Source organism: Pogona vitticeps, chromosome 2 (genome assembly GCF_051106095.1).
Source record: "Pogona vitticeps strain Pit_001003342236 chromosome 2, PviZW2.1, whole genome shotgun sequence".
Classification (NCBI taxonomy): Eukaryota; Metazoa; Chordata; class Lepidosauria; order Squamata; family Agamidae; genus Pogona; species Pogona vitticeps.
The window spans coordinates 150,767,542-150,782,154 of record NC_135784.1 but is presented as its reverse complement, the minus strand read 5'-3'; the positions used below and the strand labels follow the sequence as shown (position 1 = coordinate 150,782,154).

Sequence of the window (14,613 nt, the reverse complement as noted above, 5' to 3'; positions counted from 1 at the left end):
CTGTTGCTACACCTTCACCAGCAGAACAGCTCCACCAGTGATTGTCACTCTTCCATTTTCATGACATTTGGCAGGACTTATGCCAAATCATAAAGCCTTTCTGTTGGTCTTAACTGAACACAGGACAGCATCTAAAACGGCTTGGCCACAGAGTTCTCCACAGACGGTTTTAACAGTCTCAGTTTTTCCAAGGCTTCTGTTGCTGCTTAAACCAGCCTGTTGCTTTAGTTTCGTTTCTGATTTGATGTCTCAAATCTTCAAAATGATTTCAGAATGGGTGGAAATAAAAATTACCTTGAGCATTTTGGGGAAATGTGACAAATAAATTTACTGTAAATCAGATTGCAAACTAGAGGGAAACGGGCACATATTTTTTTCCAAATATACAGCTGTTAGTCAATAGGATATAATATTACGTTTAATATTTCAGATATACTAATGAAAAACAAAATAAAATCTGATAATGATGTAAGCAGTTCTAATCTTGGGTTCATGCTATTATTTGCCACAATCTTACAGATCTGTTTTAAATCTGGGGATGTTTAAGGTTGCTTGTTTCCACGAAGGAAAATGGCTTAAGTTTTTCCTCAAACTTCCCCAAATTTGGCAAAGAGCAAGAACAGACTGTGTACTATATCTGTGCCAAATCTGGTGCTGATTTATTGAGAAAAAACTTTTACATTAAAGCATTTGAAGAGTGTTTCTCCATCCTCCCTCCAGCAGGCTCTGTCCTCTAAACTAGATGTGGACCCAGTCTCACGACCAGTGTGAGAGCCAGCTTGTGAAGGAGCATCTGCTGGAGTAGGGAAGTGCTTACGCAACTGCCTTTCCACTCTAGGTTTTCTTCAACAGGATTCTGGCCACTATTTACTGGTATGAAAAAGCAAGCTTAAAAAAAACCCATTTTTTTCTGCCCCAAGATAACACATATACTATGTCCAAAGTATCATGGAAACGGTATTAAATACATCTGTATAAAACAGAACTTCCATTTTCTAATTTTTGATCCCATATATTTGAATTTGACAATTTAAGGTTTTGTTTGCTTTTGTTGAGAGCAGCCTAAACCAAAACCCGTAGATCTGGATCTGCCAGTAGACTGCTGTGTGGTTTGTAGTATATTTGCATAAGGTTCTCTGATCCCCACAACTAACAGACAGGAAAAAAATATATCTTCCTTCTTTTTAAATTCAGATGTGATCAGATAGTGAGAAAAGGTCTGACAGGAAAAGTTTCCTTTGCAGGGAGCAACCTCCCTTAAAGCAACCCTTCTGAATAAAGGTTGTTGTGGGTTTTTCGGGCTCTTTGGCCGTGTTCTGAAGATTGTTCTTCCTAATGTTTTGCCAGTCTCTGTGGCCGGCATCTTCAGACGACAGCACTCTGTGTTCTGGTGAGCAGAGTGCCGTCCTCTGAAGATGTCGGCCACAGAGACTGGTGAAACGTCAGGAAGAACAACCTTCAGAGCACGGCCAAAGAGCCCGAAAAACCCACAACAACCATTAGATCCCAGCCATGAAAGCCTTCATGAATACTTCTGAATAAACATATGCAGGACCATATTTCCAGGCAGGAATCACTCTAGCTTCTCCCCTCCTTCCCCAAAACAAACCCAGTAGCCCTGCCACTGGACCAAAAAGCTTCATCATGGGCATGGGTTGAGGTCAGGACGGATGGCTATGGTCCATACATTGTGTGATTGCCAGGGAAGGCTTTCACTAGATGGCAGCACAGGTGGCCCCACATACGGGGCATTGCCTCACCTGATCACAGTGTAAGACGGCTTGGGAGAGAAATTAGATTCAGGCGTACAGTGCATGCATACATGCGTGTGTCTGAGTGAGTGAGTGAGTCAGGACTGAGGAATCAGTTCTGCCACTGAAAACAAATTCCTGAGCTGAGCCGACAACCTGTTCTCTACTTCTAACAGCATATGGCTTCCTCCCTGCACTTCAGACCCGCTGTTTGGCACCTAGCCCTGCTAGGACTTAGGGGGTTCTAATAATAAAATAACGAATTAAATCCTACAAAGCTGATGTCTGCCCACGCCTTTGCTGGAACCATGAGATCTCAGCAGCTGCGGAGCAAGGACTGGACGGCAGATGGCCATGCCTTCTTTTCTGCTCTCTGAACTCTTGCTGAGCGACGCCTGCCTGTTTTGCAGATAGAATTCAAAAGTCATGAAGGGCTGCTGCTTTGGAAATAAAAGACATTCTAGGGAATCTGCTTCATTGAGTGTGCACAAAATTCTGGACCTACAAAATCACAAAACATCAACCCCAACTTGATAGGGAAGGGAAGCTCTGGGATTCCCAGAACACAGATTAAATTCCCACCACCTACCTATGTCGATGTTACATTTGTTCGATTCCTATGACTCCTTCCAAAGAATCTGAAGGAATTTTCCATAAGCCATTCCCATCCTAGCACTCACCTTATCTACCACAGAACTACTCCGTCAAAGGGGTATGTCCTCAAAGACAGGCAAGTAAAGGTCTGGTATGGACACTCCTCAAGGAAACAGAAGGGATCTGAGTACTGCCTAGTCTTTAGTGACCTCATTGTAACTGACCTTATTTTCTTACAGAATATCTTGAGAGAGGGTGGGCTCTCCTTTCCCATCCATATTTTAAGCAGAGGCTCAAGGGTGCTACTGGCCTATCTTGCATTGTATTAAATATAAAGCTCCATAAGCCAGATATTGTGCATCAGGTAGAGAGGCAGAAGCCCCCACGAATGTCTGGCTGCGCAGCAAATGGCTTGAGGAGACAAAGATGAGACGGGCACCTCACACTCTGTGAGATGCTGGAGGCAGTAAAGGTCAGAGCAACAATGAATGGAAATGATGCAACACTCTTAACGGATCTCTCCTGTGCTTCCCACAATGCTTATTACCCGTGCAAGAGGACCAACACACCAGGAAAGACGGGGGCAATTTAGGACACGCACCCCGTCTTCAGTGCCCCCTCTACACTGGAGGTACAGTTTTCATTGATTCCTCAGAGAAAAGGCAAATGGCACAGGTCCAGCATTCATGACAATCATATCCCATTCTGCCATATTGCCTCTACTGTACCAATAACCTAAACTGATTGGTCCCCACAGGAATCAAAGAAATGGGAGTCATAAAGTCCCTTGCCTAGTGACTGGTTCATTTTTCTCCTACGAGAGTGAGAGTGAGACTGAGAGAGAGAGAGAGAGAGAAATGCCCTGGCCAAGCCACACGCCCCCACCCTTCAGGGCAGGAGTTTCAGAAGGTATCATCTGCTGACGCTGCCAGAGTGGCCAGCACAGCCTCTAGATGCTCATGGTAGACGTAGGCCACAAGGCCCCCTTGGTTGGCCCAGCGCTCAGCACCCAGAGAGCCTTCGATGGGCTTGTTGTAGGTCAGTTCAGGCAGCTGCTTGCGTTGCCCAGCCCGCCAGGCTTGCAAGGCCCCCGAAAGATCCACCATCCCTCCACCGAGGGCCCGCAGGATGGCATGGGGCCCGCAGGAGTCCCACTTGAAGGTGCTGCCCTCTGAGAGCACGTAGGCGTCAGCCAGGCCCAAGGCTACGCACAGCATCTTGTAGCCAGCCCCCGAGGCGAAGCAGAGCCTCTCCCCATAGAGAGCAGCCAAGGTCTTCTGCAGGGCCTCTTTCTCGTTGCTGCTCAGCACCACACGCGGGGAAGGCTGCAGTGGGGGCCGGCTGAGCGAGCACAAGTTGGTGCTGCCGTAGGAGAGGCCCCAGTGGTATCTGCTTTGCCACCTGCAAAACAGAGAAGGAGTCAAACCAAGCTGGTGAGGAAGAACACCTGCAACTAACTGTTTTGAGGCATCAGCAGGGGTTTCCATTTGCCCTGTCCCCTAAAAATGGTTTGCTGCATCAAGGTTGCACAAATAGCCAGCAAGTATCTACGATGGCAATTCAATGTTGCCTGCATTTAGAAGATAAAGTACCTCTTGGAAAAGGGGATGGGATAGGATGGATAAGGAGGAGGACTTCATTTTTGGAGAAAGGGGGAGGAACTGTACCCTATGAAACTACTACTGGAATCAGCATATTTGAGAGCTAGCCTCTTGATCTATGGCCATGAGCGAGATGTAGCATATTCTTAGCCTGTGGTGCAAATGTGTGCACAGGGACAGGTGGTGTGATCAGATCCATAAACTGGGAAAATAACCACTGGCCGTGCTTGCCGGTGGCTCCCTCATAGTTCTTCTGATCTGCTCTGAATGACCTCCGAGGGCTGACGTGGGCTAGATTTGGATTACTGTAACACACTCTGTGTGGGGCTGCCTTTGAAGATGGTTCAGAAACTTCAGCTGGTGCAAAACTCTGGAGCCAGTGTTATAAGAAGTACACTGGCTACCAGTCCATTTCTGGGCCCAATTTAGCTGGTCATTACCTATAAAGCCCTACACAGCTTGAGTCCAGGCTACCTGAAGGATCGTATCTCCCTATATGCGCCTTCTCGGCAATTAAGATCAGCAGAGGAGGTCCTCCTCTTGGTCCCATTGCCAGCACAAGCACAGCTGATGGGGACACGGGAGAGGGCCTTCTCTGTGGCTGCTCCCAGGCTATGGACTGCTCTCCCTTTGGAGATTAGGATGGCCCTTTCCCTTTTATCCTATTGAGAAAAGCCAAAGACAGGCTTTTAACAAATATGACTGAATCCCTGAATCCCATTTTAGCAGATAATTTTAATTTTTTTCATGATTCTATGTTTTAATCTTTTAATTTTATTTTAAACCACATATTATTTAACTAATTGTGTTTTAATTGCGTGAATTTTAATGCTGTGAGCCGCCTTGGGTCCCTTTGTTGGGAGAAATGCGGCATACAAATAGAACTGATAATAACGATAACAGATCAAGGCTTCTGCATTAGGCTGAGTAGCTACAAAAAGGAACAGCTATATCAGAGCAAAGGGCCTCATGGGGGGGGGGGTAAGCCCAGATGCAGACCAAGGCATTTTGCAGCCTGAGACAAAGGATAAGAGAGCACTGCCCTCCCCCCAATGCACATACAGAAGCAAACGGAGCTGGCAGCTAGACTCTCACTTCAACAGTGTCATCTCTATGGCACACACATAAGCCTTGTACTTCCAGACAGAAGACTGGCCAGGGGACCTATGGACCCCTCAAGCAAGACCACATGGACATTTGTAGAGTAAAATGTGTGCCCTTTTCACAATTAAAACAAGTGAAGGATGTAGGGACACAGAAAAAAAATGGGCCTGGTGCTGGATGTAAGCTGTAGGCAACCCTTTGGCCGGCCGGCCCTCCTTTACAAGGCAGCTAAGCAACCGGTGACTTGGTTCAGTGGCCAAACTAGCCCTCCAGTGCAGGAGCATCAAACAGCTGGACTGCTCAACGGTTCAGGTCTCTGGTTGCAGAGCCAGAGGCTGGGAGTTCAATTCCCCCACTGTAACTCCTTGGGCAAAGGCCCGACTGGATGATCCGTAGGGTCCCTTCCTGCTCTGCAGATCTAAGATTGCTGTTGTTATCCGACACTGTCATTTTACCTGTGTGTTGGCAGCTCTTCTTGGAAGAAGGGCTCATTAATGATGCCTAGGACCGGTTGGCCCGACTGCCGGTCGTATACCCCAATCAACACCAATGCGGAGCGCAGTCCTGATGGAAAGATGCCGTCCACGGGCTGCACATTGCCACGCCCACGAATGTATTGATTGGTGGAATCTGAAGTGAGAGAACTCGTGAAAGGGAATGCCTTTTGCCAGGCTCAGCCTCATGAGGAGCACAGCAGGTTCAGAGCGCTACCTCCTGGGGGACCCTTTCCCTACCTGTTGGCAGTACCTGCTGCCCATGGAGGGGTGGGGGGGATATGGACGAGGCACTCCATGGCACTGGGAATGGTTTGAAAACCTGGGTGATCCCTAGGTGTCACCAGTGGCACTTTCCCTATAACTGGACTAGAAGGGCAGCCTATGTCTTCTGTGTAAAGAAGGTCCCCGATTGAAACACAGCTACCTCTGATTTTATGAAAAGGTTTGAGGAATGAGGAAGGGAAAAGATCCTCACCTGAGAGCCACTGCCAGTCAGAAGATATAATACTGGGGAATATGGACAGACAGGCGGACTCATGTGTGCTGGGGGGTTTCTGATGTTTAGCTAGAGAAGCCTGGGAAGGTATTCAACTCCCATCAATAACCATTGGGCCAACAGAGAGGGAGAAAAAACCAGACACGCCCTTTCCTACCTGCTGACTTACCTATGGGATCAATCCACACTGCCAGGTTCTCTGGGGAGACCATCACAGACACCTCCTCCAGGGACGGGTCTGAAAGCACCACCTCCTGATGCACGGTGGCAGCCAGGAGCTCGGCGGCTGTCTGCTTCCGATCCAGGACCTTCTGCAGGAGGGCAGCTGTTCCTTCTTGGGTCGGGCAAACCTGCACCACCACCGTCTCCCCTACAAAGCACACAAGGTTCAGGCAGGCTAGAAGGTTCCTCCCTTCTTTCCCCTGTTGGGGAAAGAAGACGGCTCCCTCTTCTCCTGGGCAAAAGGAAGTAACTAGAGTCGGCACCGAGCATTTTGACAGCTCTGTGGCCCCCACCGTTATGGAAAAGGGAGCAACAGTTCCTCTCAGGATACCCATGGTTTGAATATTGACAACATGCATTTTAGAAAGGCAGAGAAACACTACCAACCGGCCATTTGATGCTATTTAACATCTACTTGAAGATGCCAAGTAGGTGGTGGCATTGTTCCACAATATACTGTTCATTCATCTGAGGACGACATGGAATTCCATTTCTCCCTTCATTCAGTAGGTGAGGCTCTGGATGTGCTGAATTAGTGCCTGGCTGCAACCATGGCCCCAATTAAGACCAATAAACTGACAAGGCTAGGATATTGCTCATGGGTGCTTCTTCTGACCACAGACGTCATATTCACTCCATTCTGGATGGGGTGGTTTGGCTGTTCTTCTACATTATTTAAGGCATGGAGGGATAATTCACTATCAGGACATGGATCACCTAGCTATCATGAGCTACGCCTTGGTAACCCCCAGATTAGACTACTGCGGTGTGCTGCACATGGGACTGCCTTTGAAGACAGTTTGGAAACTGCAACGTGTGTACAATATAGGTGTCAGCCTGATGATAGGAACCAGATGGATATGATATCTGTTCTGTTCTAGCCTTACTGGTCGCAGATACCTTTCTGGACCAAATTCAAAACACTGGTTTTAATTTACACAGCCTTATACCACCTGGGAACCCAAGGCCTGACCAAATAAAGTGGGCCATATTTCAGGAGTGACACTTCCGGTTTCCTATAGCATCTCTGCCAAGAGAGGCTCAGAGGAAAGCAACCGAAGGTGTTGCCAGCCTTGTTGCCCGATACCTTCCGAATGCTCTCCTCAGTGAGACCCGCCGGGCCTTATCCTTTCAGCACCATGTTAAGATTTTGTTCTGCTCCTGGGGGTCTGATGGGATATGTATGGCCAGTTTGGGAAAAGCAGCATTTAGGCCAATAGATTATTCCTTTGGAGGGTGAGGGAGGTGGGGAAAAGAAGTGGTTCGATGGATAAAACAGGCAGCCCGTTTCAAACACAAAGAACCATCAGGCTGTGTGGAGGTAGAGGACGGCAGAACCGGTCATGGTCCAATAGGTTAGTTTGCAAGGATTTATTGGGGACGGATGAATCCTTCGCCCTCTTTCGTCACTCAAGGGCACCTTCACTCACCAAGGCCGTTTTCAAATTTGTTGGACTCCTCCCCACGAATATGATCTTGCAGTTCTGGAAACTGACAGATGACCAGAAAGAGAAAGACAGCAAAACAGAAATGGAATTGAGTGGGGCACACAGAGAGAAAAATGAATACTGCTTAGTCACACAAATAAGTCAGGATCGCTACCCGGCAATGCCTCTCCTGAACTCTGTTATTTCAGCAGGCTGGCAGGCAGCAGAATATGTGGAGACCTGCATAGCTGCCTAGGAAATTCTGAGAGCTGTAGTCCAAAAACACACATCCATCACTGGGGGAATTCTCAGATTTGTAACCCCAAAAAACATGAATCTGTTGCCTGGGGAATTCTGGGAGTTCTAGTCCAAAAAACACAAATACTCTTCTGCCTAGGGAATTCGGGGCGTTGTGATCCAAAAAACACAAATAATCTACAGTAGTTGGCTGGACTATTCTGGGACTCGCATTCTAAAAATAAAAAAATCTATACACCTCTAGCAACATGTAAGCAAGAGAAAGCAGCAACAGCTCCTATCTCTCCTATCTCTTGCTCAGCAGCACAGCAGGGATGACATGGCTCACAGTGCTGTCTATACAGGAAATACTAGCAGGCACCCCTCTTGTGTGCTTTCCACACCTTAGAAGTATTCTTTTTAGCTACTGCTCCCATAATTCCCAGTCAGTCTGGCCCATGGCTATGCTGGTTGGCCAATTCTGCATGGTTCATTCCCAGTGGTCTGCTCGAGTGGTGGAAGAGGGTGAAACTTGGGAACATATGTTAACATAAAGAGGCAGACCAGAAGGCATTAATTCCTCTCCCTCTAGTATCTGGTAAATCCCTGACCCAGAACTGCTGTGGGACACATTCCGTCCAGGGACAAGGGGCTCGTTGCCCAGCATGTACCTTCTTTCCCACATCATGCTTGATGACTTCTTGGATCAGCACATCTGCCAAAGTCTTGAAGTCCTGCAGAAACTTCTTGTTCTTGTCCACACCTGTCTTCTCCTCAATGAGCAAGCTAAAGAGGGCTTCTTCTTGACGACATAGCTGGGCAATCCTGGCTGCCTTCTCTGAGGCTGCAAGCAGGCTCTTCAGAAGAGCTGCCATGGTCTAGGGCAGGGAAAGGAAGAAAGGGGGGAAAGTGTGACAGATGTTGCAAGACAGAAAGGTTCCAGATGCAATGGCCACCTTAAACCTCACCTTGGCCAATAAACTATGAAATCGGGATCCCAGAGAGTGAGTATTGCTAGGCAGGTGGGTTCCTCCCATCTATGGGGATATCTTGACAGTCGCTATGGTGTAATCTCCAGCACTTTCTGCCACAAAGACAGTAAAATCTCCAGTGATTCCACCAGGAAACATGATACATAGAGAGCAAATATCTTGTTTCTCAGAAGAATTATATTCCCAGAGGGCTTTCAGGAGCACAGTTCTGCTGGAAATAAAGTGGAACTAAGTTGTCCACTTCTTGTGTGCCATGCATCCCAACACAATGGATAGAATCTGGGCCACAGTAGCAGTTTCATTCACCACGGGGTCACGAAGAGTCGGACACGACTAAATGACTAGACGACGATGAGCAATTTCATTGGCTGTTGTTGGGTGTGGTCCCTCTGGAGCCCCCCCCCCCAACTCTGGCAAGTTGTCTGCCTTGCCTGAGAAAGTACACAGAATTAAATGAAATCTAGTGATCAATAGCAAAGGCACAAAGATTTTGAATAGAATTGTATACTTAGTGCAAATTATAACATAATGGTTTGCTAGCGGCCATGTTTTGTGAGTTCTTCAAAGCCTGCCACTGGAGCTTCTTAAAACTGGCACCTCAGGTCTACGGATGTGTACCAAGGCAGTGGCAGGAAATTCCCTTGTGTCAACCATGCCCAGTATCCTGGCACATCTAATTACCTATGATAATAAAAAAGGTACACTGTCAAACATAGCTAGGGGGGAAGTAGAGGATTAAACATAACACGAAGGAGTACAACCTTGTCAATCCTTTCTTTGGTGTTTTAGCTACAAACACAAGACAGTGTAGGAGGGAGATTTCCATCAGAAGGTGAGACTGGTCCATTTTGATGGTGGAAGGAAAAGAGGGGGAGGGGGAAACACAACTGAAGGAAGTGGGGTGGGATTTGCCTTCCAACTAGCTGCTAAAATTGTTGTCTAATGTGCAAGTGTGTAAGAGAAGATGGAGATTCTATAGAACCTTCAGCATTTTTGAATCAGGCATTTCATAGCCCCTGTTATTCCCTGAAAGTCTCCTAAAAATGTTGACATGTATAGGCAACCTCCCCTGTTCTGAATTCAAGGCCATGCATCCCCCGCCTCTTTCCCCCTATATTCCCAACACCCTTGCAAGGATGGCTAGGCTGAGAGGCAATAACTGGTCAAAGGCCACCTGGGGCATTTAATGGCCCCCGTGAGACTCGCGTCAGCCTGTGCAGGGCATCAACTCTAACCAGGGCGCCACCCCGTCTCTCAAGCATCACCCTTTTCCTCTTCAACGGGGGGGGGGGGGAGGCTGTTCAGCGTGGGACAGCCACGTAAGCTACCCCTTCACTCTCCACGCCCGACGGAGCCCCGCATAAGCATCCTCTCCCACAAGAGGATCAGTCCTCCCCTGTGCCACGTCACATTAACGCCATCGCTGCCGGATCAGAAACTTTGCAATCGCTCCTTTTGCCGCTGCTGCCGCCGGGCCCCCCATTTCTACTCTCCCAGGCTGGGCAGGGCAGCAGGATTTCAATTCATCCGCGATTTTAAGGTGAGTCGCCGCCCTGAGACAACCTGAGCAATACCCCTGCCTGAGCTTCGATCAGTTGGCCGGCGGCCGGAAAGGGAGAACCCCGTTCCCTATTATTGCGGCTTCTCACTTACCGGTTGGTCTCCCGTCGGAGGCTGGCGGGCGTGAGTCCAGCGACGCCACAGCCCCCTCTGGATCTCAGCTGGCCGCTCATTGATTGACGGCGCGCCCCCCTTCCTTCAACCTTCCTAGGGAAAGAGGCGGGTTCTCCTCTCGGTCCGCCTGACCTGAAACATGTGATGCTCTGCCCGGCCCTTCGCCTGGGCGGGGAAACAGCCGGGGACGCAGCGCGGCTTGAGTTTGAAGTTTGATCTCTGAAGGCAACGCTCGGAAAGCGTGTCCAAGAACAGGGAATGGGAAGATCTCACCGCTCGTGATTCTGGCTGATTCTTGGCCAAGGTCTCCTAAATCTTATAAGAGGATGTTCTGGAGCAGGGGTTCCCCGCAGAGTTGCAACAGGCAGTTAGTTCCCTGCGTTTGCAGTGAATGAGTGAGTGAAGCACCCAGGCATCGCAAAAACAAAACAATAAAAAACAAATATAATGTGGCTTTTGAAAAGCTAAAAGAAATTTTTTTTAAAAAAACTGTTATTTTCGTTATACAAGCTGAAACAGATCAGCATGGCTGCCTGCTCTTATACCTCCTCTTTAAATGTTTTTACTAAATGTTTCTAAAAATATTTTTAATGGCGGTTTTAATATCGATAGATGTTTCGTTTTTAGAATGCTTTGCAATGATACTTTTAACTCTGATTGTTGTGCAGTTTTAATTGTGTATGAGCTGCCTTGGGTCCTTAGTAGGAAGAAATGTGGCATAGAAATAAGAGAGATGAAATAAATTAAAATAAAGGAGCCTCATGGCACAGTGGTTAAACTCCAGTACTGCAGTGAAGACTGCACTCATGCCCCAGGTATGATCCCAGGCTCAGGTAGCTGGCTCAAGGTTGACTCAGCCTTCCATCCTTCCAGGGTTGGTAAACTGAGTACCCAGCTGGCCGGGGGGTGGGTGGGTGTTGAAATGTGTAGCCTGCATAATTGAATTGTAAACCACCCAGACAGTGCTTTAAGTACTATAAGGTAGTATATTAGCACACTTTGCTTTGTTTTTAAATGATTAAGAGATGAAATAAATAATGCTATAATGAAAAACAGTATCCACACACACACTATTAACCACCCCTCCCCTCAAATGGCAGATAGGAAGGCAGCTCATGCAGTACGTGATAAGGGGACACCATGGGCAGGACTTGGTAGGGGTGGGAAATACACTTTAAAACCACAAGCAACTCATGAACAGAGCTCCCCCCAAATTCTGGTATTAGGTATCCTTGCTCAGCCCACAAGATGCCCCTTGTCCAAAAAACCTTTTGATAACTCAGTTTCTTGCTTTGTAAGAGTAGGCCATTTGCAAATTACTGGCACGCAGGCCAGAAAAAGCCCCATTGTCTTCAACAAAGCCTTTGTGCCAAGGAAGAGATTGCAGCTGCCACAATGGCGATATGGATACAAATGGCATGATTACTATACTGGTGGAACTTTCTGCTTGGTAGAAGTTCAACTGGACAACAGCTTTGGTTTCTGACAGAAGCGCTGCCAGATTTCAAACCTCTCTCCAAGTTGTTCCTTATAATGAGAAAGCTTTTTGATGTTGTAGTTATTACCACCACTGCTTCTAAAATTTCTTGGTGTCCTAGATGAGTAAGAGCACAACTGTGTTCAGTGGGGGCTTTATCACTGTTATGTGTTATCATGTCACTTTGAAGTTATGGTGACCGTATGAATGACTGACCTCCAGAATGTCCTATCAATAACAGCTCAACTTAGCTCTTGCAAACGGATGTCTGTGCCTTTATGGAGTCAATCCATCCCATGTTTAGTCTTCCTCTTTTTCTGCTTCCTTCAGGAAGCTTAGTAAGGTAAAGGTTCCCCTTGACATTTAGTCCAGCCGTGTCTGACTCTAGGGCGTGGTGCTCATCCCTGTTTCCAAGCCGTAGAGCCAGTATTTGTCTGAAGATAGTTTCCGTGGTCACGTGGCCAGCACCACTAGACACAGAGCACTGTTTACCTTCCCACCGAGATGGTACCTATTTATCTACTCGCATTTACATGCTTTCGAACTGCTAGGTTGGCAGAAGCTGGGACAAATGACAGGCGCTCACTCCGTCGGGTGGATTCGATCTTACGACTGCAGGTCTTCTGACCCTGCAGTACAGAGGCTTCTGCGGTTTAACCCACAGCGCCACCACATCTCTTCCTTCAGGAAGCCTATATCTTATTAATTATGTTCAGGAGTTTAGCCATCCCATTCTGCTCCACACCCACCCCCCAGGAAGAAAAAAAATCAACACAGCCTTTGCCTACAACAGGTTAGTATATCCCAATCCAGTTGGGGGCAGAATTACGGTATGTAATGTTGCCAAAAGGATTTTCTGCAGATTTGGGTTTTCCAATTTGAAACCTCCCTTGGTGTTCGCCACATTCCCTGCTCAAATAGTCACTGTCATCTCCCTACACCTGTCTATATATTATAAGTGGACTAATCCATGAGAGTTTATACTGAAATATAAAATTTAGTGTTCAAGGTGTTACCATGTTCTTGCTTTTTATTTTTAATTTGGCTTTGTCTGATTACGGTGGGATATAGACCATAAAAGCTGAGGTAGAGTAAATCTGTTTGCCTTTAAATACCGCATGCCTCATTCTTGGCTTTGCTGCAGGGCCATACCTGTAGAAATTACCTATAACAGGTTGCTCATGAATGTCTAATTTTAAAAGGAACTGTTTATTTAGGGCCATCCTTATTCTGAAGTCAGACCAGAGTTATAATACCTAGCCTGGTGCAGTGGATAGTGACCAACTAGGACAGGGGTGGGCAACTAATTTCTATAGGGGGGGCACATGAAAAATCTGAACTGTGTTCGGGGGCTGAACCAACTTTACTTAAAAATAAAATGAAACAGTGATGTTATAATTGTTTTTATTTTAAACTTGTTAATCTTCACAAATACTAAAGAGGTTTTCTGCGGTATGTTAAAGATAAGCAACTGATCAACTTTAGACAAAAAGGTATAAATGGTTTTGATGTTAAAAACTGTCCACGGGCCGGACAGGAGTGGCTCGCGGGCCATATGTGGCCCTCGGACCGCACTTTGCCCAGGTCTGAACTAGGAGGCTTGCATTTAAGTTCCCCTTTAAAAACAGAAACTCATGTGAGAGAGTATGGAACTATTAAAACCATTCCTTTAATGCCCTTGTTAGGGTCACTAAAAGTTGGTTCAAACTTGAGGGGACACAACATAACAGTAGTAAATTTAATCATGGTTTATTGAATACCAATAGCACTTTCAGGCAAAATTCCAAGAAACAAAATAAAAAGGACAAAAGCACATGGTACCTTAAAGACTATTATATTTTAATATGAGCTTTCGTGGACAAGTCCAGTTTGTCAGACATGGGGGTGGGGAGAAAGCCAATGGATGTTTACTTGTGAATGGTATTTCATCCAGTATTTCACTTTTATCACATATATCCGATGAAGTGGATTTGTCCGCGAAAGCTCACATTAAAATACAATAGTTAGTCTTTGGATTTTGCCTGGTAAGCTTGCACAGACTAACACGGCTACCTCTTCTCAAACCACAACCGGTATTACTTTATCGCTGCTGTGGTTTGGGTTAGAGGTTGGACGTTTGATTCCCCGCTGCACCTTCCTGGGCAAGAGCGGGACTCTCGTATAACCCCAAAAAAGGTCCCTTCCAGCTCTCCAGTTCTAAGATACTGATGGTTGTTAAGATACGACCTCCTGCTTACTTTTGGCGCCATTCCACGTCCCAACAGCGATGCAAAAGAGACAACAACCGGTAGGAAGCCCCGGAGAAACCGAGAATAATGTCTTCTTCGTGCTAAATGTCACATTTAACCGCACAAAACAAACGCTCCAATCCTATACACAAGCAAGAAAAATGGAAACTAGTTTCCCCTTCAGAAAATCTGGAAGGCTTGTAATGTTTCCTTAGCTAAATCGGCCTCCGTGCGATGGGGATAGGGGGCAATCCAAGCACTCGAAACTCGCTCTTATTCGGAGCTGCGTGGTGTAAAGCGTCACTTTAAAAAA

General features: G+C 46.8%; 1 protein-coding gene across 1 annotated transcript; it reads right to left on the bottom strand.

Moving 5' to 3' along the window:
- Window positions 1–311: 311 nt before the first annotated feature.
- INPP1 (inositol polyphosphate-1-phosphatase) lies at window positions 312–14,607 on the bottom strand. The gene is made up of 7 exons (XM_020785543.3): window positions 14,310–14,607; window positions 10,575–10,971; window positions 8,601–8,807; window positions 7,696–7,756; window positions 6,213–6,413; window positions 5,506–5,680; window positions 312–3,746 (listed from the first exon to the last, which is right to left on the bottom strand). The coding sequence occupies exons 3-7, from the start codon at window positions 8,802–8,804 to the stop codon at window positions 3,248–3,250; spliced, it is 1,140 nt and encodes a 379-aa protein (XP_020641202.3). The 5' UTR covers window positions 8,805–8,807; window positions 10,575–10,971; window positions 14,310–14,607; the 3' UTR covers window positions 312–3,247.
- Between the last annotated feature and the right edge of the window lie 6 nt (window positions 14,608–14,613).